Source organism: Monodelphis domestica, chromosome 3 (assembly GCF_027887165.1).
Source record: "Monodelphis domestica isolate mMonDom1 chromosome 3, mMonDom1.pri, whole genome shotgun sequence".
In the NCBI taxonomy this organism is placed as follows: domain Eukaryota; kingdom Metazoa; phylum Chordata; class Mammalia; order Didelphimorphia; family Didelphidae; genus Monodelphis; species Monodelphis domestica.
Genome location: NC_077229.1, coordinates 504,733,726 through 504,759,612, shown reverse-complemented (window position 1 = coordinate 504,759,612; position 25,887 = coordinate 504,733,726). Strand labels below are relative to the sequence as shown.

General features: G+C 35.4%; 1 protein-coding gene and 1 pseudogene across 4 annotated transcripts in view; one reads left to right on the top strand and one right to left on the bottom strand.

Moving 5' to 3' along the window:
* The window catches only part of KIF2A (kinesin family member 2A), a 119,023-nt gene that overhangs the window by 26,871 nt on the left and 66,265 nt on the right, over window positions 1-25,887 (top strand). For all 4 annotated transcript variants that reach the window (XM_003340570.4, XM_001381330.5, XM_007486377.3 and 1 more), the window contains exon 2: window positions 25,325-25,419. In XM_003340570.4, the coding sequence (XP_003340618.1) occupies window positions 25,325-25,419 (95 nt within the window). The remainder of the gene's footprint in view (window positions 1-25,324; window positions 25,420-25,887) is intronic.
* LOC130457952 (heterogeneous nuclear ribonucleoprotein H-like) lies at window positions 13,006-13,635 on the bottom strand (annotated as a pseudogene).

The window sequence follows — 25,887 nt, the reverse complement described above, 5'->3', positions numbered from 1 at the left end:
TTTGCTGAATTAAAAAATCTTGCCCAAACATCTGTAAGTTTGAAATCTAACTTTTATAGTTTAGCCTGGATCTGGAATTTAGTTCTTAAAAATGTAGTACACTTAAAATATTTTAAAATTAGTAGAAATCTTTAATTTCTTGTTGAGGAATGTTTCAAGTAGATTAGGTTGTTAACTGCATTTTGAATATGTGAAATGTTAATATATGACATAAAATTAGGAAAAACTCAATGAAATTGTTTTTTAAAACTTGAAGATTTTTAATGTTTCAAATTCAGTTCACATCACATTTTGGCCCAATTTTTCCTGTGTAGTGTGGCAAACTTCCACAAAAGTCTCATGCTAATAGATCATTGTTCCAAGGATCTTATCCAAGGTTCTTTAAGGCTAGGCAACCAGAGCACAGGCTTTGGCAGGTTCTAACTAAGATGGAAAGGCTTCCGTTACAATCCCTGACAAGGAACTGCTGTCTCAGGACCAGCTATGGTGACGCTCATCTACCAAGGAGTAAAATTTGTTTTGGCCTTGGGAATCCATGAAATGTACAAAAATAACAAAATAGCTTTGCCCATGTGGCTTCCTTTCACTTCTATAAGTGATGATGGCAGAAAACAGGACTGAGATATTAAGAATCATACAATTCTCAAACTATCTAGAAGAATTAATTTAACTTATTCCAATTTTTTAATGAGATTTTTGTCCAAACTTAGGAATTGAAATTTGAATTGAAATTTAGGAATTGAATTTAAAGAACTGAGCCCATTTAATTGATTTGCTCATTGTAAATTTAATAAGAAGACAGAAAAGTTGAAGTTTTGGTAATGAAAGGAAACTTTATTGCTTTTAAATTATTGATCATAAACCAAATGATCACATATAATCCTTTAGGTATATAGCTTGTGACAAGGAAATCACTTTAAAAGACTGATATATATTAATTTAAGGTCGCCAAGGAATTCAGCTATGTAATTCCTAAATGAAAACTCAAGTCAGCAGTCAACCTTTTATGGAATTTAATTACAAACAGGAGGAAGAAAGGTATTAGAGAGAGAGAGAGAGAGAGAGAGAGAGAGAGAGAGAGAGAGAGAGAGAGAGAGGGAGAGAAAGGGGAGAGAAGGGAATAGGACTTAAATACCCCCTCTGTTTAGGCTGGGCCAAAAGGCCCAAGCCCTTAGATAGCTGAGGCAAAGAAAAGAGATCAGTCCCTATTACTCACGTGACCAAAAAGGAGAAACAGTCTCAGGGGCCTCCACCTCCAGCTTCCTTCAGAGCAACCTTCCCAGAGCACAACCTCTCAGAGCAAAACCTCTCCAACCAACCCCCTCTAGTCCTCAGACCCCTCTATCTTTAAGGAAACCATCCAAGTTCCCTCCCCTCAGTTCTCACATCTCAATCACTGTCCATGTCTTCCCTGTGCCAATGGTGGCTCTAGCTTAACCCAGGACCGCCCAGAGGTCTGTGGCTTTGCACATGTCTGTTGAAGGTCATATTCTCAAATAATTAAATCTTGATCTATGCTGCAGCCCTTCCTAAATCCTGTTAGGACTGAGTAGGGTGGAAATTGTATTTTCCAGACCTGGTTCTGTCATTCCAAGTATCTCTATTGTATCAATTCTAAAATCAATCATGACTCAAAGAACTTCCTGTTCTATGCTTAAGCATAGGTCAAAGCCCTTTCCATTGTTCAGCAAAAGGTTTCTGTCCTAAAGAAATCTTAAGTAGGGAGGAGAATGACCCTCCCATGCCAATGGGGTTCACATTCCAATAGACTATCAGTAAGAAATTTTTCAAGTATGAAATTTCCCAATGGTGAAATTTCCAACATTTATAAGTCTAAGAAATTTTAAGGTTTACAGCTGCCACTATTATTTTTAGAAAAAGTTAGATTCAGTAAACGAACTGTGTATAAGATGTCAATTATAATAGAAAATAGACATCATTTGTTTATTTGATTATTATAGCAGCTAACTAAATTAAGAGATTCTGTTGGAGGAATACAAACTTAAGATCTATATAGTTATCTTGGGAAGGTGAAGCCCATGCAGAATGAGCTGGGCATTTGGAATGGTGAGTACACAGTTGACCTGATAAGATCTTAGGAAAACAACCTTGGCATATCCAGGGAGTTGTCTGATCCTGTAAAGATTTGGCCAACTACAGGGTAGCCAGAGTTATGGTCAGGAAAGGTTACTTTGACTTAACCCCTCCCAGAAGTAGTATAATAGTTTTGGAGGATGAATTAAATTTTATCTTAACTTCATACCGGAACTTATGACTTCAAATGTTCCAAACCCTTATGAACCTTCTGCCTTGTTAAATACTTATGCTAATTAACTGTCAAAACCCTGTAAAATATAGTGTTTTTTAAACACTAACGGCAGGGGTCTTTGCCACAAGTTGGACTGAGACCTCCAACTTTAATTTTACCATAATTAAAGTTTGGATCTTCAGCTCAGAATGGTGGCTGAGATATTTATTTCTAACAGTAGGAATTAAGGTGAATAAAAGAACATGTAATGTTGGTTTTATGTCCCCAAAGGCAACAAGAGACATGATTACACTTGATACTTATACTTCGTCATATTGTTTGAAACCTTAATAATGAGAATAAGTACTCAGATCCTGATGAAGATAATTGCAACTTTTTTCAACCTCCATATCAAAGAAACAAAACCAATCAACCAAATAAAAAAAATCTTCTGACAAGACCTTGCAGACAATTACAGCACACTTTAATGCATGTTGACTTTGATGTGAAATCAATCAGAAGCATTTATTAAATGCCTTATGACACCGAGGAAACAAAGATAAAAGGAAAATGGTTCTTGCCTTCAAGGATCTTAACTTTTATGCAGGGGATTGGTTTATGTATGAAGATGTAAAAATATAAGATGTGAATAGTAAATAAAAGCAATTGAAGGAGGCACCAACAACTTGGAAACCAGGAAAAGTTTTTTTGAAAGAGATGTCATTTAGGAGTTACAGGTGAGGGGAAATTCAGGAGGTGGGAGATAGGGTGTTATATAGGCTACTTTGACAGCAAAGTGGTATAATCAGCTGACACAAAAAGATAGGCTGGACCTAGAGTGAGGAATTTTAGTGCTATTTAGGAGTTTGTATTTTAAACCAGAGACAATAAGGAACCATTGAGTTAAGACATGTGCTTTAGGCGTATCAGTTTGGCAATTGTATGGAAACTGAATTTGAGAGAGGAGAGACAGACTATAGGAAAATAAATTAGAAATTTATTTCAATAAAAGGGACTGGGAAAGGTAAAAATATATTGGAAAATATAATGGGAGATTAAGAAATGAGAGAAAAAGCTTTGTAGCCTACTTGAAAGCCTCTTCCAGCAGAGAATTGGAAGCTGATGTCAAGTAATTTAAGTAAATGAGATTAATATGACGTTCATTTCTGAATTACCTGTGTGTAGTAAGATTAGGTTAGAGCAAAGGTTAGAACAAATTAACCACATTAAAATATAAAATAAAAGATCTATGTGCCACTATAGAAGTTCTAACATCTCATTTAAACAAGGTATTGTTTTTTTATGAGAAATTAGTAAAAATGACTCAATTAGGGTAACAGTTTTAGTTAACCAATGTAAATTAGTAGCCACAAGGAGTAGGCTAAAAGATCCAGAAACTTAATCATTTTGACAAACATATATAGTAGCATTGGACAACATTGGTTAAGAGTATAAGATCATTTGTAATGTATTGCAGAGGAAGATGAGCAGTGGTGCCTGGCCTAGGAGCCAAATCCTATCCAATTCTTACTAGTTCATAGTAGGTTCCTAATGAATTCTACCTACCTGACTGACTAGCTGTGTTATCATGGGCAGGTAACTTTACCTTTCAGTGATTCAGTTTTCTCATCTTTAAAATGAGTGGATTGGACTAGATAACTTCTAAGGCCCCTCCCAGTACCGTATAATTGAAAATCTGTTACCCTAAAAAAGAACTACATTTCTTAGGAGTCCACTGACTTCCTGTCATTACATACTTCCTGTAGTTAGGAGATATTAGGCCTGGATGTGGAAGGTCCCACCTCTTTACTTCCTGTCCCGAGCTTGATGGTGGTAAGTGGGGATTTTAAAAATGGCTAACCAGCCATGGGCACGTGGTTTTTATTTTGTACCCTCTTTATTCCTTGATTTCTAATGATCTTTAATAAACCTCATAAGCTATAATATTTTTATTATTTGAGATATAAATTTAATTTTTACAGTACTAAATCTTTGTGGCAATGGTCCTTCTCCTTTCTGTTTTATTTTTACAGGTGATTTTATGGAACGGACCACATCTTTTTGAGTAAGAGGTATATTGGATATAGGTTCAGAGTAACAAAATAAAACATGTGAAACCTTTGTGTTGAAATCTTACATTTTCAATATTAGGGAAACTGCCATTTCCTGATTGATGATTTCTGAATAGCACTACTGAATTTGATTGAGCCCTTCTAAACTCATAATTTCCCTAAGGCTTTAAAAAAATAAAAGAGTTTGAGAGATGATGCTGGCCTGGAGATGATAAAGTGGCAGAAACAATTGATATGGGATTTCATAGCATAAATTTCTAATCATTCAAGGAGCTAAACTTCTACTTGTGTTCCATTAAACTAAGCAAAGATATTCTAAGAAAATGAAAAAAACATTCCTTTCTATCAGAGTTCACAAACAAGCAAATCAATATGTAAAGATGAGATATCTACAAGGCAAACTAGAGATATCAATAGAGGGAAGCCAAGCAAATCTAGGAGGTAGAGATGAAGAGCAAGAGACATTTCCAAGTATAAAGGACAGCCAGTGTTTCTAAATGGAGGGTCTTTTGTGAGGAACAACAAGGAGGCCTGTTTCACTTGGATCATAATAAGTGGAGGGGAGAGTAAGATATAAGAAGACTGCAAAAGTACAAAGGGACCATGTTATGAAGAGCTTTGAAAACCAGGCACAGAGTTTTAGTTTTGATCCTGAGGCAATATGGAGCCAGTGGATTTTATTGAATAGAATGGTGGGGTTGTTGTTCCTTCCCTTCTATTTATATAGTACTTGTTATATGCCAGGCCCCTGTGCCAAGTGCTGTACAATTATTTCATTTGATCCTCACAACAACCCTGGGAAGTAGGTACATATGAAGTAAATAGAGGTTAAGCGATTTCCCTGTGGTCAGTGACTGAGACTGGATTGGAATTCTAGGTCTTTCTGACCATGGACCTACTGCTCTATCTACTAAGTACCCAACTTTCCACATTGTGATGAATAGTTCTTAAATTTATCTAGAAACTTTGAAAAATTATAGTTTAGGTTAAGCAGTGTCTATATTTTTCTGTTAGGCTAAGCAAGTAACAAGTTGTTTGTCAGGTTAACACCAGACACTTATGACTGATGCTTTAATAGCAGTCTTCAGAGTATCCTTGATAGGGGAATGGTTAATAAGTAATACAAGATATCAGACCTTTGAGGGAAACAGTACATTAAGTTGTCTTTTCATGACTCTAGTGTTCCTCATTTTGCTGGTAAATGAGTTAGTTGTAAGTGCATCAACAAAAATATGATTTTATTGTATAGCATATACCATATGCTTTTCTCCTAGTTAGCCGTCTCAATGTTTGGTCTTTTTTATTTGGCATGGTATTAAATATACATGATTTGATCGTGGCCATTACATTATATTGATGCTTACTTTGACCACACGATTATTATAAAATGAACTTCAGCACACCTAGACAGTCAGAAGTAGAGATTTGCTAGCTATTCCATGATCCTTTAAAAAAAAATTTAGAATATTTTTCTATGGTTACATGATTCATGATCCCCCACCTCCCTGTTCGAAACCCATTTCCGCATTATTCATATCTGCAGTAGAGTGATCCTTTAACATCAAAACCTCAATCATATCCCTGTCGTACTATGTGATTGATCATATATTTTTCTTATGCATTTCTGTTTCCACAGTTCTTTCTCTGAATGTGGATAGCATCTTTCTCATAAGTTCCTCTGGATTGTCCTGAGACATTGCATTGCTGCTAAGTAGAAAAGTCTTATATTCAATTGTCCCACAATGCATCAGTCTCTGTGTACAATGTTCTCCTGGTTCTGCTCCTTTTTGCTGTGCATCAATTCCTGGAGGTCTTTCCAGTTCACATGGATTTCCTCCAGTTCTTTATTCCTTTTAGCGCAATAATATTCCATCACCAACACATACCACAATTTATTAAGCCATTCCCCAATCAATGGACACCCCCTTATTTTCCAATTTTTTGCCACTACAAAGAGCACAGCTATAAATATTTTTGAACAAGTCTTTTTCCTTATTATCTTTTTGGGGTACAAACCCAGCAGTGGTATATAGTTGGATCAAAGGGCAGGCATTCTTTTAAAACTCTTTACAAATAGTTCCAAATTGTTCTCCAGAATGGTCGGACCAATTGACAATTCCATCAGCAGTGTATTAGTATGCCGATTTTGCCACATCCCCTCCAATATCACTTTCCTTTGCTGCCATTTTGGCCAGTCTGCTAGGTGTTAGGTGGTACCTCAAGTTCTTTTAATTTGCATTTCTCTAATCAGGAGGGATTTAGAACATTTTTTCATGTGCTTATTGATAGTTTTGATTTCCTCATGTGAAAACTGCCTATTCATGTTCCTTGACCATTTGTCAATTGGGGAATGGCTTGATTTTTTGTAAATTTTACTTAGTTCCTTATATATTTGGGAAATTAAACCTTTGTCAGAGAGTTTTGATATAAAAATGTTCTCCCAGTTTGTTGCTTTCCTTCTAATTTTGGTTGCATTGGTTTTTTATTTGATATAATAAGTCATTCATTTTACATTTTGCAATATTCTCTTATCTCTTGCTTGGTCTTAAATTCCTTCTTTTTCCACAGTTCTGATATTCCATGATCCTTTAGAGAGGCAAAGTAATGTAGTGTGGTAGAAAGTAGATTGGGGTTGAGACCCCGGTACACATTCTTGCTCTGACAATACTAGTTGTTCATTTTTAACAAGCCAATTTATATCTCAACCTCAGTTGTCCCATCTGTAAAGTGGGGTTAATAATTATCTGAATTACTGGTATTCTGAAGAAAGGGCTTCAGAAATGTCTGTATAAATGGGAATTGTTATAATCTGGGTAGTTCTTAATGTAGGTCAAAATAACTGACATTTTCAAGATTATTGCACCTCAAATTTGTGTTGGGAACCAGGCAAGAGACCTGTTTGGAATGAGGATAAAGTGGTTGTAAGTTAGGCTTAAAGGTAATCAGTGAGTCTTAGGCTATTCCAATTTTCCTGGGAATATGCTAATACTGGAATGGTTGCTGTCATTTCTTACTACTGTTGAGTTTTCTTAATTTCTCCCTCTGTCTCTTTAAGAGGCAAGGGGGCAGAGAGATTTCTTAGCAAGAGCCTGTTAGCTGACAGGGTGTCTGTGTAAGAGTTTTGAAGATTCAGTTACTTGGGAGATACGGATTTTTTTTTAAAATTTATTTAAATTTTTAAATTTATGGTAAGGTTTCAGTTAGCAGGGGCCTCTTACTTCCTAGGGAGCAAGAGTTCTGAGGAGTTCTGTGTTGGTCTCTCTTGAGTCAAGAGGATCTGGCAGTTGACTTCTGAAAGTTTGGAATCAGATACTGGGTTAAGGAGATTGGAGGAGATAAAGCCTTATTTTATTAGAATAGATTAGTGAATTTAATCTTAGAAAGTATATTTGAAATTAGACCTGCTTTGCCAGGTAAGAAGACCCTGCCCAAGAAGGCAGTTAGATTTAGGTAGGGTTTCTTAGAATTTTTAGTATCAGGTTTTGGATTTTAGACATAGTATATGATTTAAGAGCTATGATCTCAGTTTCCTTCTTCTGTAATGGTGGAAATTTAGGGGAGATGGGAGAGGTTATAATATTGTAATGGTTAAGAATGTGGCTACAGGATTTATGTAATATTAAACAATGGCCGCCAAGGAATTTACTTATGAAATTCCTAAAAATGAAACACTCAAGTCAGAATGAAGTTTATGGAGGTTTAATCACACTGGGAGTAGGGAAAAGGATAGGGAGAGAAGGAGAGAAGAGAAAAAGGGAAAGGGGCTACTCAACCTCTGACCAAGGCAGAGGGAGTTTTAGGCCCAAAGGCCCAGGTGGAAAGAATCAGTCCTTAACTCACGTGACCGATCTGAAGGAAAGCTGTCTGCGGGCGTCCTCTCTGTCCAAGCTCCTAACACCAACTCCTCCTAACACCCACTCGCGTCTCTCTCTCCCCACAGGAAGTGAGCGAATTCCAGAGGCTGTTCCCTACCTCACTTCCTGTGTCTCACAAAATCCAATGGTTGGCTCTAGCTTGGCTTAGGACAGCCCAGGTGGGCAGTTTTTTATTTCTGATTTGTCATTGACTAGCACATGCCCGTGTAGTGTGGGTGTGCACAATTTTTGGGTGCTAGACCAAGATGGAGACTTTTAAAATTCACACTTCTTATTCCTATCCCTACTTCTCAGAAATAAATAAGTGTTGCTGGTTTACCAAACTGCTCTCCGCAATGTAAGGGGGGGGGGGGGGGAAGAGGTTAATTATATAAGAATGTTGGAATGGATTATTTTAATATAGGGTTGTCAGGAATTTGATTTATTCCAAAGAGTTTTATTTACAATTTATTTACAAAATACAGAAAGAGTGAAGTTAGAAAATCAGAGAGAGGATAGGGTAGGATATCTAGCCTAAGCACTAAGTAATTTACTCCAACCCCTGGCTCAAAACCAGGCAAAGGAAGTTTAGTCCTTAACCTTAGCTCTTGTAGCCAAGGATCTGAGGATACAGTGAGCCTCTCTCCTGAGACGATAGGTCTCTCCTGAGGCTAGTTTCTTTAGAAGATATCCAGGAAAGGAGGCAGCTCTTTTCACTCACTATATGTCAGTCCAAAGGAAGATATTTAAGAACAGCCTCACCAGGAACAGGGTCTCAGGTCCAGTCAGCAGATTCTTCTCCAGTCTCCAAAGAACAAAGAACTGTGTCTCTTGGAAATTGTAATTCCTTTTAAAGACACTTTCTTTTGTGTCACTTCCTGTGCCTTTCTCTACTTTTTAAGTGGACAAATCACAGTCTAAAGCCTTGCTTAGGACTTCCCCGGAGGCAGTCAGTCGATTCTGATTCTTCACTATTGCACATGTGGGTCACAGACCTTTCCCACTAGGTAATTAAGTGGGATGTTTACACTTTTGGTGATTAAATCTAAAAATAGGCAGATTTCCCCACAACTCTAAGTAGGTTGCTTATACTTTTGGTGATTAAATCTAAAAATGGGCAGGAGTTACAATTTAATCTTCACAATCAGGAGAGAGTTAATTAATTTCAATTTCTTTTTCTTTTTCTTTTTTTTTTTAACCCATACCTTCTGTCTTGGAATCAATACTAAGTATTGGTTCCGAGGCAGAAGAGTAGTAAGGGTTAGGCAATGGGGGTCAAGTGACTTGCCCAGGGTCACACAGCTAGGAAGTATCTGAGGCCAGATTTGAACCTAGGACTTCCCATCTCTAGGCCTATCTCTAGGCCTGGCTCTCAATCCACTGAGCTACCCAGCTGCCCCCATTAATTTCAATTTCACAATTAGGGGAGAGTTAAATTTAATCTTCACAGCAATTTTATCAAACTCTTACCCAAATTTTTAAACCTTAACACTAGCTCAAAGTAGGGAGTAACTATATTCCAGAGTTTGAAGAGTAGGATGCTCTGTGACATCCATAATGTATCCTTTGACCACTGCCAAACTTTAAAGAAACAGACATTTTTAGCTATTATATGTTGATCCTAGAAAGGAACTGGGTTCTTGAGAAAGAATCCTGTTGGAGGACAGAGAGGATTTGATCTTACCAATTTGGATATTCCTTACTGTAGCATTATAGATTGTAACACATGCCCATTCTATGTAGCTTTCATTCATGTTTTTTCCATGTTCTCTTTCTTCCATAAGTTTATCAGAAGGCATCTTACCTTTGATATTACAAAGATGGCAGAGGAGCATCAACTGTCTCTTCTCATTTATCCCTTGTATCTTATTTGATCTTTAACATTCTTTTCCATTTTTGCATAATTCTTATGTTGCAGCTTACTTATCTTGATCATTTTCCTTACTGTTTCATAATATATGATCCTTAACTTCTATGCTTCAGAGACTGTAGTGTTCTATGATTTGAAAGCCATATAGAGACACTGGAGAGATGGGATTTTGTTTCCAGAAGTTCAGGGTTATTGGGGAAAAAAAAGAACCAACTTAATAATTTCTAAGCCTATTCTCCCTTTGTTCATCTCTGGCCCATTTTATCCATTTGCATACTCTTTCTGATACAGATATACTGCTTATTCATCTTTATGCATACCAAACTGGCATTCCTTATCTATTTAGTTTTTCTTGTGTGGATAATGATTATGATCTATCTCATTAGGAGATCTGCCACATATGTTGCAGGTTCTTGAAAAGTAGCATCTGCTCGAACTCCTTTTCTTTCCCCCAAATGGAGAGTCGTTCTTCAGTTTGAACTGTTAGATATTCCTTTATAATTGACTAACACCTTTGGCAAGCATGCCTCTCCCTATTTTAAACCTCACTTGATAATAGGAAGATGATTTTCAAAGATTATCTTTTATATTTTGCAAGGAATCTTTTGATGTTCATATATGTAAGAGGCTCACCTGGGTGAAGGAGCACCTTTTAATTTAGGATTTTACTCTAAAATGTTTGAGGGTTTTAAAGATACCATACATAAGATACAGGGGATCTTATAACTTCTACATTTTTCACTTAATTGTGTGATGGATGTGGTCTACCATAGACTGTGGCTTGTGAATTCCTATTTATCCCCTTATATCAAGGATGTGTTAGAGCTATGATGGCAAACCTATGATATGTGTGTCAGCACTGACACACAGCCATTTTTGATGACATGCTGCCACATGTAGGCTCAGAGTGCCTCAGGGCCTAGAAGCTGCACAGGGAGCTGTGCAATCACAGCTGAGGCCATGGCCATGCCCCAGGGAGGGGGGCTGCTCCACAAGCTGGCTGGGGGTGGGGGGTAGCTGCAGGCTGTACATGCCAGGCAGCTGGGGCAGGGCCTGTGGAAGACTGGGCAGGGCTCTGGCCCAGCCCACTTGCAATTAAGGAGTGCTTGGAACCGATTACCAAACGCTTTTAGCACCCTGAAAAATATAGCAATGGCTTTACTCATGATTTTTCCCCTCTACACTTTTGTGAGACCTTATTCTTAGTGTTAAATAATATCAAAACCAACAAAAGAAACAGGTTGACAGATAAAGTTATTAGTGCTTGCTTGGACTTGAAATATACAAGAGACCTACCTTCAATTGAAGATTTAGCCAATGAAATTCAGCAACAAAAAAGTTACTAATAGGCAGGTTAGTTAACCTCTCCCCCCCTTAGTCAGTGGCACCCCATTGTTAAATAATATCAAGTTAAATAATTTCAAGGCCAACAGAAGAAATGGACTAACAGATGAATAATGAAGTCACTAAGCAAGTAAATTTAATAATTAGTTTTTGTTTATTAAATAGTTATATATTACAATTATACATTTTTGTTATTTAAACTATATTGCAAAATTATGTGGTTGGTTTTTTTTTTTAAAGTGATACACTACCTGAGTTATGCTCGGTTTTTTGGCGAATTTTGACATCAAGCTCAAAAGTTTACCCATCACTGTGTTAGAAGGGGTGTGTGTGTGTGTGTGTGTGTGTGTGTGTGTGTGTGTGTGTGTGTGTGTGTGTGAGAGAGAGAGAGAGAGAGAGAGAGATAGAGAGAGATAGATATCAATATTTTCTTATTCCCTTTTCTTGATAATGATTTGGTCAATAATCTTTTTCTATACCTTTTGGAGTTTTCTCTATTAGATACCTTAAAAATGAATCCTTCTGCTCCCACAAATCTGTGTTGCCCTCAGCATCTTAAGTTAATTAACTAGTGTTTATGAAGCACCTACTATGTGCCCATAACTATGTAATACTATAGGAATAGGAGTAAAAAGAATGAAAGCAATTCTTACTCATAGTGAATGAATGTCCTAATGTAAGACCCAATCTATGCCTGTCTGTCTGTCTGTCTGTCTGTCTGTCTGTCTGTCTGTCTGTCTATCTATCTATCTATCCATCTATCCATCTATCTATCCATCTATCCTTCATTTGCCAACTACTTTTTTTACCATTTCTTACAGATTCTGGCAAAGAAAAGATTTGCCAGAATTGATTTCTATTTTATTTTATTTCCAGTTTTTGAAAGGAAGATTTATTTAACAAGTTTCACTTAGTGCAATAAACCTAAAAGAAAATCACAATGAAAGATTTAAATCAAGGCCTCCGAATTTAATACAAACATCAAGACCAAAATCCTAAAGTATTGCATCTCCAAATTGTCCCCATTAACTTAAAAAAAAAAAAAAAGCTTAAACATACGTGCCTTACAGGATAGTAAATAAAATAAACTAGAACAAACATGCCAAATGTTTCACTTTTGAATCAGACACAGCTCCAATATTTGTTTTACAAAAAAAGCATGTGTCCCAACATTCATCTCAAACAGTGTTCCATGTAATGTGGTATAAGAGCAACATTTAACATAATTGAAACTGCTTTAACATAACTACTGCTTAAGTACACTCCTGCAACTTAAACTACCTTGAGAAAAGTTGAATTTGTTTAACAGTTATAGTCCTTACTCAACTTGGTTATTATATCCTCGATGAAAGTTTTTCTGCGTTCAAAAATACTGAACCTGAAGTTTTTAAAACAATCCTGATTTCACTTACATTAAGCATAAATCACAAGCTTGTATTGCAAAACTGTTAAACTTCTTTTTATTTTTTTTTTCTTTAAAAAAAGTTGATCAAGAGTCAGTGATGACAATTTACATTCCCCATCCATCACTCATACTGGACGTGTCAGACATCCTCCCATTCTGTTTACTCCCAGAGATACACAGCTCCCACTACTATATGTAGTAGCTGCTGTTCATCACTCCTTGGCTCCCGGTGCAATGTTTGATTGAAAATCACTGAAGTTTTCCTGTAAAATTTGGTCATATCTGCTTGTGCTGCTTTGACCACCGTATCCTCCTCCACAACCCTCGCTCAGCTGCTGGCTAGTTGGACCACCATAACTGGACTGGTTTGACAAGCCCATACCTCCCATCATTTGGCTGCCATAAGAATAAGTACCACCACTTGCTCCTGCTGTAGAATTCAAGAAGAGTTCTACATATCTGTGTTGCATATTTACTTTGTCTTTTGACATAGCTGCCACAGCATCTTTGTGAGTAGCAAATTCAACATCTGCTTCTCCAGTCACTCAGGCATCAGGTCCAATTTCAACATGTATGCAAACAGAGTTGAGTGGTGAGAAAAAATTGTAAATGTCATTTTCAGTAACTCTGTAAGATAATCCTCTCATGTGCACACAATGACTTGTTCTTTGGAAAGTAGACCCACCATCTCCATATCTATGATCAGACATTCCTGAAAAACAGTAATTGAGGTCTCTTCTAAATCTATCAGACCCAAAGCTATATCCATCATTATATCCATTGTAGTCATCATAGCCTTCATACTCTGATTTTATAGAATACCCGAAGGCAACAAGAAACATTTCATGAAATATTTAGTCATCTTATATTGTATTGCTGATGATAAATTTTAGCAAAAACACCACTATGAAAATAATTGCAGCTTATTTTCTAACAACAATTGCTAAGGATGAAGTGGAGAAATTATATAAATAATCAAAACCCTTCAGATTAACATGCTTTCTTAAACTCAGTGTCTCAATTATGAAGATAAATAAATGCGAGGATGGGGAGAAATAAATGGAAAAGCATGGTTCAGAAAGAAGGACTATGAGAAGCCCAACACTTAATAGACTATGTAGAAGCTTCATACCTTTAATGTCATGAGCATTTTTCAAAGAAAAGAAATGATAGATGCTGTGGACAGGACAACAATTAAATAGCAGAAATCTCAAGTTTTTTTGCAACTTTATTCAAATACTATATACTATGCAAAAAATGGAATAGATTGTTTTTTAATAGATAAAGACTTGTTATTAAAGATTTCCTAAATCAGCTACTGGCATATAGTCAAGAGTAAAGATAAGATTTTGTAAAAAGAAAAAAAGACATTAATGGAAAAAATATATGGAGTACAATTAGTGTTTACAAATTTCCTGCAGATATTAATAACCTTTAACAATAAGAAATGAGAAATCAAAATTCCTGGAATCACAAATTATTTTTAATTTTTTATAACATTTTATTTTCATGTTTTTAAACAATGAGACACCATAATAAAAATAGAAAATCATTTTTCTAAAATAAAGTACTGAAAGTTTCAGATATAATAAGATATAATACATGATCTAGTATTTTTATGAATCAGTATATTGTGAGTGATCTGGCGCCTTTATCTTTCTTAAAATATTTCCAGTTTTCTTCATGCTCATTAGTCATTAAAATAGGTATCTTTAAAAATAGGTTTAATAAATGAACATTAATTTTAGTAATATTTACAAAGAACTGTAGTTTATAGTGAATATTTAAATGCTAGAAAATGGTTGCAAATATTTTGAATTGTATTCAAATAATATAACATTCAGAGAATATAACATTATAGAGAATCATGTGTAGAAAATGCCAATTTGAGTGGGTTTATTTTGCTTTTCAAAACTTGTTATTGCTTAGATTTATAGGATTTGTTCAAAATCTTGTGTGCATATAAACTTATTTTATTTGCAACAATGACTCACAATTTTCAGCTGAGCCATAAATTTGTATGACAAGCAAGACTCTTCCTTTCCTAATTTTTCTTTCATGTTGACATCAGTAACGATTCTCTGTTGATGTTATGATTAAAATTCTCTGGAGACTATACATTAATTTATAATTTTTTATTAGTAAAAAATGTAGAAAGATCTCATAGCTGTGCCTAATTACCAGCCATTTTTCTATGCAAAATGTGCTGAGTTAAATGCCCCAGAGAAGGAAGAGAGCCACATGGGGGAGGAGGAGGAGAGAGAGAGAGAACACACACTTCCTGTGGTCCCCTTTCTTATAAAACTAGTTTTTGCCATTCTTCCGGGGACTTCATGGTTAGACAGAGTGGACCTCAGTCTGGGTTAGAGCCCAGTCTTTCAGATGCCAGGAGTCATGCAGGACTTGGGGGCCTCTTCTGGGAGCTAGGGAATCATGAGACCTCTGGCATCCTCCTGTAGTACTCATGAGTACCCAGTCAAAGGATGGGGCTGATTTTCAAACAGAATAAGGGGGTTATATTAAATTAAAATTAAAATTTAAAGTTAAAATTAAAAGTTATATTAAATTCTCACAGTGTTAACCTTGAATTCTTGCAAGAGAGCCAAAGTACTTTTTCCTGATTTCTCAGCTGATTTTTCCTGGGATTTAGGAAAAAAAAATACATTTCCCCAGAAACACTAGGAAGGAATTCCCTCATGGAAGCACTGTATGCATTTAAAACTCAATCTTGAACTGTTATATACATACAATGATGAGCAACAGTTCTACCTGTAATAATGTTCCATATCCAGTACAGTTTATTTAATTTTCATGCATATTTTTATTTCAGGACTTAAAGTATACAGACTTTGTTGTAGTTTGTGAAAGATAGCAAGCCTTTATGGTATCTTGAGTATCGCTAGGTGATTGTCTCTTAGATGTTTTGAAAGTGTTAAATTTTTACAGCCTGCAGTGATCAAGGTTATACATTTTGTTCTTTTTGTCATTTCTTTGTATAACCTGTGATGAATACATACAACCTATTTAAGGATCTTCCTTCTATAATTTCTGGTGGTCATGACCTGATCCTGAATTGTCATCATAAATCCTTGTCTATAAAAAATTCTCATGACTCAGCCATTGTGTTAACATTCTCTACATTGGGTTCATGCAGATGTAGTTCATGATTTTTTATTCCACTTTTGGATCTTTGACCATTTCAAAAGCTCCATTTAGTGGGGGAGGGAGGAGGAGAAGAAACACTTTTGATTATGTTCAAGAAATTCAGTGGCATGTATCGAATGTCAGCTTTTACAAAAGGTTTTATAGCCATTATTTCATTTGAACTGCACAACCCCTGTGAGGTAAGTTCTATTGGCATTATTAGCCATATTTTAACAGTGTTAACTGCCTGGTAGCCAATGTCAAAATTTAAAAGTCTATTTTTGTTTTTGTTGTTGTTCATTCATTGTTGAGTTGTACCTGACTCTCTGTAATTCCATTTTTGGATTTTCTTGGCAAAGATGCTGGAGTGGTTTTCCATTTCCTTCTCCAGCTCATTTCTTATAGATGAGGAAACTGAGGCAAACAGAGTGAAGTGACTTGCCCAGGATCACATGTCTAGTACATGAGTGAGGCCAATTTTGAATTTAGGAAGATGAGTCTTCTTTCTTCTAGGTCTGGCACTCTATCTACTGTACCATCTAGCTGCCCCTGGGCAAGTCTATTTAAATATTGAATATGATAGAATTATATTGAAATATACTACTACTCTGCCCAGTGATTCCACTATAGTAGTATTCGTTTTCAACTTGATCATCAGATCTTGCCATTATGGCATTATGTGCAAAGGACTTTAAAAGAATGAATACCATTTGATCCAGCAATACTACTACTAGGTTTATACCCCAACAGAGATGGTAAGGAAAAATACTTGTACAAAACTATTCATAACTACACTCTTGGTGGTGGCAAAAAACTGGAAAATGAGGAGCTGTTCCTCAATTAGGGAATGGCTGAACAAATTGTGATATGTGATGGTGATGGAATACTATTGTGCCATAAGGAATAATGATCTGGAGGATTTCTGTATGAACTGAGAGAATCTCAATGAACCAATGCAGAGTGAAATGAGCAGAACCAGGAGAACATCATACACAGAAAGTAAAATATTGTGGAACAATCCAATGTCATGGACTTTGCTACTGGTAGCAATGCAACTAGCCAGGACACTCCTGAAGGACTTATGGGAAAGAATGCTATCCACATTGAGAGAAAAATATGGGAGTAGAAATGCAAAAGCAAAACATATGACATCACTTATCATTTGTATATATGGGTATGTGATTTGGGGTTTAGGCTTTGAAAAATTGCTCTATAGCAAAAATGAATAACATAGAAATGGGTATCAAGTGATAACTTTTGTACAACTCTGGAATTGCTTGTTGACTCTGGGAGGGGGGATAGAAAAGGGGAGGGAAAGAAAATGAATCATGTAAACATGGAAAAATATTTTTAAAATTAAAAAAACCCTTGCCATTCAAAACTTTGCTATTCACATACCAGATAAAATAAAAAAATATAGAACAGATCCAACCGTTTCAAAATGAATCCCACAAAACTGAAATAATGTACCATGTATCCATTCAATATCAGGAGTAGGGAAAGAATACATTAGAGAGGATAGAGAACACTTGGGAATAGACTTTAAAATCCATTCCAAATGCCTATTAGTCTAAGAGGAAGTGCTCTCCAAGCAAAAGAGAAAGCAGTAAGAAACAGCACCTGATTGGCATTCTTTAAAAATCTAATAGTTCAGAAAAACCAAGTTCTGTAGTAAACAGTGGTATGATTGAATGACTCATTCAATCTGTCACCACACTGGCTTCTTGAAAAGAGTTTCATCTATTGGTAAGAGCTAAAGAGAGTTTTATTTCCAGGGTTAAGTCAGTTGGCCTTGTTCTCTATTTTTCTACCATATGCTAAAACTTAACAGCCTTAGGAGGTTGCCTAAGGTGAGGAACCCAGTCACTCTCTTAGCTTCCATGCCTGACATAGGGCTGACATTTTCTTTCTGTGCTTTGAACTGAAGCAGCTAAGGCCAAATGGAGAAAGGGTTTCACTCTTAACTTTTTTTCTCCTCTCTATTAATAAATGTTTATAAATCTGGGGTGGGGGTAGGTGGATGAATGCTTTCCAAGGCTTTGAGACATTGTGACTTGCCCAGTATTCAGTTCACTTTGCCATATTGTCTTTGCTAACTCTAATATTTATTCTTTAACTTTTTCCATCAATCACCTTTCTCCTGGTTTCTTTCTATCATTTTTCTCTTAATGCCTTTCTCATCCTTTTGTAGTTATTATTTCTCTTTCCTATATTTCTACATTAGAGCTAAAAAGGACATAACCTAAAAGAAAAATTGCTGGGATTTGATCTCTAGGTTCACAATTTTTTCTCATTGTAGATAAATATTACTGATTGACAAGTCGTTAAGTCTGTTAAAAAAACTATTTCACTGTTAATGATTGAGTAGTTCATGAACATGATGCACCTGATGAGGTGGTGGTTTCAAAATCAATGCTTATGTCTTTGACCTCTTTTCTGAGCTTCAGTTTTGCTAAAGTTAGAAACAGAGAAAAAAGGCCCTTAACACTAGCTGAAGAAGTACAGACATCAGTATAGAAAAAAATTTTTCTTTCAGATGCCAATTTTAGACATTTGCAGGAGAAAAAAGTAGGGAGTGTCTTAACTCTTTAAAAGAGGAAGTTTGTTGTTCTTTGGTTTAAAAAAAAAAAAAGCTATTCCAGGTCTTTCCAGATCATAGATTTAGTGAAAAGGAGCCTTAGAGACCATCTAGTCTCTTTATTTTACAGAGTACATTGAAGCCCAAATAAGATTTGCCCAAGGGTTAGGTTGTGAGTAGCAAATATTTGACTTGAACTTGGCCTTTCAGGCCAGAATCAGGGCTTCTTCCCCTCCAGTCACACAACAAGGCTTTACATAATCAGAGTCAGTTGACTTAATGGAAAGAAGACTGAGCTTGGAGTCTGGGTGCTTGGCTTCAAATTCTAATTCTGACAATTATTAGCTATCTGATTAAGATAATTATGCTTATATTTCTAGTTTCATGGAATTGTTATGAAGAAGTTTGTTTTTGCAAACCTTAAAGGGATGTGTAAAAGAAAGCTACATTATTATCATCAACTTGTTCTCGTATTTTTAATGAGTTCAAATAGAAACAGTCTTGAGAAAAGTAGCTATCCTGCTAGTATATTCTTTTGTAGTTAATATTTTATGGGTTGTTGCATGGATAAATACAATGACTTCTCTTTGCAATCAAATAAAATTACTCATCTTCTGGAGGTCTGGGATAACAAGGATGAATGATACATACCTCATCTTTTTCAGACATGATATTTAGTTCCTTTACTAGGCCTTAGTGTTTTAAAAGCTTTTTGTTACATTTAACTTGGTGACAATTTTTTAAAACTGCCATGGACAGGTCATTGTTACCTCTAGGTGATTGTGAGCAATGTTTTGGTCTAGGATAGTTCACTTCCAGAAAAGTTTATTGGTTTGAGTTTTCAAGATATTTGAGGTTTGTGTTTGATAGGGATTTGTTGGTTGTCATCATATGAAAGAGAGTGAATTTTTGTTGTAAACTACTAGTAGCCATCTAAGTATTTGCTAAGTGCTAAACTTTTTCAGCCTGAAGTGATTGTTGCACAGTTTCTTTATTTTTTGCATGTTTATAAGTCTCTTACAATAACCCTTCTATAATTTGTGCCAGCAATCCAGAATTACCTCAATAAAACTCTTTATTTCCACAAACATCTGCAAACATTATTGTATTAACTCATTCTTCTCATATTTTTCAATGAAAATCAGATATCAGAAAATCAGACTAAGGCAAGGTGCGCTCCTTGGTTAACTATTCTTACATATGATGTTCTTTCAGCTCTTGCTCAGGTGGATGATGATAGTGTAGATTATCCTTGCCTTCTTCCTTTTAATCTTTTCTCTCCAATCTTGTCATTTCGCTGTCTCTTATAGTGGTAAAGTAGTGAAAAATATTTACCCCAAATAGCAACAAAAATAAAAAGTATTGATATTCAAAACATAGTAGGAAATTGATACATACATTAAACTAAGTTGTGCCACTATATATGTGGTTAAAGGATATGAAGTTTTCAAAGTAAGCATTAGAAATTTTAAATTATTGCATGTCAACATTCTCTGACTCACTAGCATCAAGAGGCATATTAAACCTATTCTGAGGTTCAAACAAAGTTGGAGGGTCCATGAAAAAGGATAGGCAACCTGATGTACTGTTGATAGATCTCAGGTAGTTCATCAGTTCTTGTTTTCAATTCAGAATTATACAAAAAATGTGACTAGTGTCCATGTCCTTTGACCCAGTAACCTCATTATGGGATATGTATTCCAGGGAAGTAAAAAACAGAAGTAAAAATCCAAACCCATGACAGAACATTAATAGTACTCTCTGTGGTGGCAAAAAGCTGAAAATAAGTGACCATTATGGGGAGCATGGCTGGAAAAACTATGATATCTGAATGTAAAGAATAATTAATAAGAAGATGAGGGATTCTGAAAAACATGGGAAGATGGGGAAGCTAAGCCACTCAGTGGATTGAGAACCAGGCCTAAAGACCAGAGAAAATCTGGCCACAGACACATCTTATCTGTGTGATGCTGGGCTAATTACTTAATCCCCATTGCTTAGCCCTTTCTGCTCTTCTGCCTTGGAACCAATACACAGTATTGATTCTAAGACAGAAGGTAAAGGTTTAAAGACAAAACAAAAATATGGGGAGATTAGGATAAACTGATATGAAGCAAAATAAGCAGAACCAAGAGGACAATATACAAAATGACTATAATGGTATAAATTAAAAGATAATTAAAAAGAGGTTGAACTATTATAATTGAAAAATCAATGAAACGTAATTCCCTCCTTCCTCCCAGGGAGGTAATAAGTTATTGAAAGGAATTTTGTATACATTGTCAGATATAATCACTTTTAAATGTTTTTGCCCTATTGCAAGTGTCACAAAAGTTAGGTTCACTTAGGAGACTAAATGGGAAATGACTGGTTTAAAGACCAAAAGCATCAAAAAATTATTTTAGATGTTCCTTTTCTTTAAAAATTAAATGTTTTATTGAAAGTTTAACATTGAGCATCAATATAGCCAAATAAACTTGCTTACTGTCTACTACTTACATTAAATTTATTTCATTATACTATAACGTTTTTCTTTCATTCTTTCTAATCAGGATTCTTCGTGTGCCCATTCTCATTCACTTTTTCTCATATGTGGTCAGAATATGTGACCTAGTTCTTTTTTCACTTTGTATCATATATTACAATGCCTCCTTTTATTTAATACTATCTCTACTGGAAATGTAGGTTTTAATTTCCTTTTAAAATTTGTATATAAACTTTTTTGTTTGTTTAGTTTTGGTTTATTTTTTTAAATCCTTACCTTCCATCAATACTGTGTATTGGTTCTAAGACAGAAGAGTGGTAAGGGCTAGGCAAGGGTTCAAGTGACTTGCCCAGGTTCACAGAGCTAGGAAGTGTCTTAGGGCCAAATTTGAACCCAGGACCTCCCATCTCTAGGCCTGGCTCTCAACCCACTGACCCACTCAGCTTCCCCCTCCTCCCCACAGTATGTAAAGTTTTATGAAAATCTGAACAGGTAGCTTTTATCTGTTTTTGATACCATTTTCACCCTGTTTCAACAATGGAATTATTGTGGCAAAGGGTATATTTTTTCCCTTCCAATAAAGGATTTTACAAAAGTGCAGTTTTACCAAAAATGAATGAACCTACCTTATTATTCTCAGTAGCTTGTCACATTGAGTTTTATTTCTTTTAAATATTCCTGCCAATTTAATAAGTACAAGGTGGTGCCATATCTTTTATTTTTAATAAGCAAAAAGCCCCCTCTCCCATCTTCTCCACATCCTAAATGAAAAGGAAAAGGGGAAAAAGCCATAGAATATGGGTGTAGTTAAGCAAAACAAATTCCTCTAGTAGCCATATCAAAAAAAAAAATATATTTGTCCCAAATCCATCACCTCTCTGGATGCATGGTTTAACATGTTTAATCTTAAGTTCCTTGGAATCATGGTTGATTATGATTATTGCAGTGATCAGAGGTCTTAAGTCTTTCAGAACTGTTTTTCTTTTATAGTGTTGTATAAATTGCGCTCCTAGTTTTTCTCATTTTAGTAACATTACCTTTTACTTGTTTACCCATGTTTCTCTGAAGCCATCCCCTTAATTATTTCTTATAGTACAATAACATTCCATTAATTCACATAACATAAATTTGTTTTGCCATTCCCTTTTTGACTGGTATTCCTTTAGTTTCCATTTCTTTACCATTATAAAAATAGTTTTATAAATATGTTGATACATGAGGAAGAAGAAAATACTAGATTTTATACAAATCAATAGCTGACTCAGTTAAAAATTAAATTCTTTTTTTGGTCTGTATCAGAAGAGAATGCTCCAAGACTTTTACAACATATTTCTGGAGATGTTTTATCTAATAATGGGAATAAGCAAGGGTTTTCCTACTTTTGAAAAGAAAATATTCTGAATTTCAAAATAAACCAGTATGTGTTTCAATAAAAACATCTCTTTAAATAAAATGCCAAAGAAGTTCTTTTAAAACATGTTTAATTAACTGACAGATACTTCTGAAGATTTTATATGTGATTTGCTTTTTGAGTTGCTATCATCAAGAAATTGTTTTGACAGTACCAAAACCAAAGCAAAAGGGTCTTGTTGCATGTCATATCTTACAGTAGATCTTTAAGGCTAGAAAACGACATGAATCCCACTGGCTATCAGTTTCTACCACTTTTCATTATATTTGAATGTCCTTGTTATGCAAAATATCTTTGAAGTTTCATGGTATGTATTTGTTTCATTTGAATTATAAAAGAAGTGAAAAGGATTTGTATAAAGCGTTTTACTCTTGTTATCCATAAGGCAGGGTGTATGTGTGTTCATTTGTGTGCCTGCATGTGTGCATACGTTCACATGTACATTGAGAGGGAGAAACAGGACATTTTTAGGTAAATCTCTGTTCCTTGCGTGTTAATAGTTTTTTTAAGGTCTTTGAACAAAATTATGTATTACATCTTTCAGAGAACATTACATGATTTTGACATACGTGGAAGGAATCTCAGTAGACCTTTAAAGGGGTGCATTTCTCCCTACCAAAATACATTGTTCCTGTTTGTAGTGAGTTTTGGATTACCTATACCTTTACCTTTCAGTTACTGGTATGAATGACCATAATTGTGGTTTTTTGTGTAACATCAATTATAAATATGTCAGTTGCCTTCCCAGATCTTCTTCAGGAGTGTTCTTAATGTGTTGTATTGATTAGTTTTAGAAAAATAATATTCATTAATTTTTCCAAGCATTTGGTAGATTTCCCTCCTTCAGATATCTTGAAAATCGGCTCTGCCACCATTAGGATACTATAGATGAGATTAATGGATTAGGTGAGAAGCTGAACTATGCTGAACGTTCTTAGCCTTTTTTCACTTAGGGACACTTTTGGCAGGGTGATGAAACCAGTGAATTTTTCTCTGAATGAGAATAATGTTTAAATTTTCAAAGTTCATGGGCTTTCAAAGAAAATCAGTTATATCGAAATGCAGTTATCACAGTATTTTAAAAAATAAGGTTATAGGCTCTAAATGCATGACCCTAATCTCTTGTGATCTCTCAAATCCTATCCAACTCTTAAGATTTATTGTGACTTTAATATTTCTTTTCTGTGTCTCCTTGGGTAGTTAGTAATTTTGTCTTCCTGGTCCTCCGTTTTCTCCTGTATAAAACAAGTGGGTTGGACTACATTAACCTTTCTTTTTTTTTTTAAACCCTTACCTTCTTTCTTAGCATCAATACTGTATATTGGTTGTAAGGCAGAAGAGAGTAGTAAGGGCTGGGCCATAGGGGATTACATGACTTGTCTAGGGTCACACAGCTAGGAGAAGTATCTGAGACCACATTTGAATTCAGGACCTCCTACCTACTGGCTTGGCTGTCAATCCCCTGAGCCACTTAGCTGCCCCCATTACATTAACTTTTCAGAAGGTCCTCTTTAAAGTCCGAATCCTATGATTTACTTTATACTGTTTATATACTTGCCATTTAGTTAGCGTTTATTTGTGTAACAGCGATTTCCCTTACTGGATAACAAACTCCTTGGTAATTTTTGTCTTATTCCATAGTTAATACCTAGTGAATGCTTATTGACTGATTGTTTATCTGTCTTCCCCTAGAATACCGAGCACAATGCAGTTCTATATAAGTGCTTAATTTATTAAATTGGTGAATAGTGAAGTCATGTCTGTGACTGGTATTACTGAACATTTATTTGGTCATAGCATCATTGGAAGGATGTTCATTTCAAATCCATGCTAAACTTAAGATGGCCTACTTATTTTGTTCAAGCCCCTGCAGCGGTCAGGGTCTAGCCCCACTCCCCACTCCAGGGTTCCCGACAGGTGGTGAACGATCAGTCAAAATAAATAACATAAAATAAATAACAAACGGAAGGCAGCTTAATCATTACGGCCATGGGACTGCTTTGCATCTCACAGCTGCTCCACTTTCCCGATGTCTGATCTTTATTTTTATACCCATTCTCTTGGCATGCGTATGCACAAAATCAAAGAGAGATAATTGGAAAAGTGATACATCAACTTTTAACAAATCACTTGATTAACATTCTATATTCTTGTATTGTGATTAAAGACAGAATAAAGGTTGCACACAAGATAAATGATTTTGTCACAGGTGGCTTAATTTTCTCATTACCCTGTGAGAAGTTTTGAGCTTACAAACAATCAAGGAAAATTACGAATTGCTTTTAATAAAATAGAATAATTAATCAGCAGTTCTTAGAAGACAATTCAACAATCATATCATGGAGGCTGAGGGGTCTGGGAACACAATTCAAATTTAGACTGGTGGCTTCTAGGGAGTTACTGATTTGTGTGATCGAGTCACTGAGGCATATTAAAGCTTAATGTACTTATCGCTTGGGCCTCTGATTGATTTGTGTGCTGACTTCATGAGAAGAGGCTTCTGTATGTGGGAAAGTTTTGGGCTTGGCCTGTAGCCGCGGTTTTGCTGGGAATTGTACCTAAGAAAAAGTTAACCCATGATAGTCTTTTTGGGATTGGGTTTAAGGGTCTGATCTTTTGGTGATATTTTGGAGAATTAGGGTACAGGTGTTTTGCTCTTGCATTATTTCTTTTGAGACTAGGGGGAATAATAATCACGTCAATGCATAGGTAAGGGGTATTGATAAAAGAAGTCATGCCAGGGGGACCTTGCTAAGGACCACTCTGTGGTCCCAGCTACCACACATGACTCTGTCAAGGCGTCGTGGACTGATGGCCCCCAGCAAACCCCCTTTGTAAGAAATGCAGTATCACAAAAAGGGTAATAATGACATGATAATAATATTTTATCCTATGTACCTTATGCCCATTTAGGTCGAATACATCAAGCTATGGTAACATCTTTAAATGAAGATAATGAAAGTGTAACTGTTGAATGGATAGAAAATGGAGATACAAAAGGCAAAGAGGTACAGATATTAAACTTCATTTATAGTTCTGTGATAAAGATAATTTTTAGTTTGAATTCAGCCATGATCTTTCTTGTGATTCTTCCTTCTGTAGTTTCTGGATTTTATTTATCATATGATATGTGTTTAAAAACATTTTTTTTTGTTTTGCTCTACACTGGTTTCCTTAGTGTGAATTATTATAGAAAAAATTATTTGTAATGAGTTCAGTGAATTGATGTTATTTTTTATTGATTTTTAAAAAAGAAATCCCATTTTGTTGTCTTACTACAGTGGTGTTGACTATAAAAACAAATTAAAATAAAAAATGAAACACTGGTGCATTTTAGAGTATATATATTTTGAAATCTTATCTGTAAAATTTTGGATTTCTGAGTATTTACACTCTTGAAGGAGAAATACATTCCTCCTTATAACTATATATATCTCTAATCAGAGGTAAATCATGTAGAAATGCCTCTTTTATTC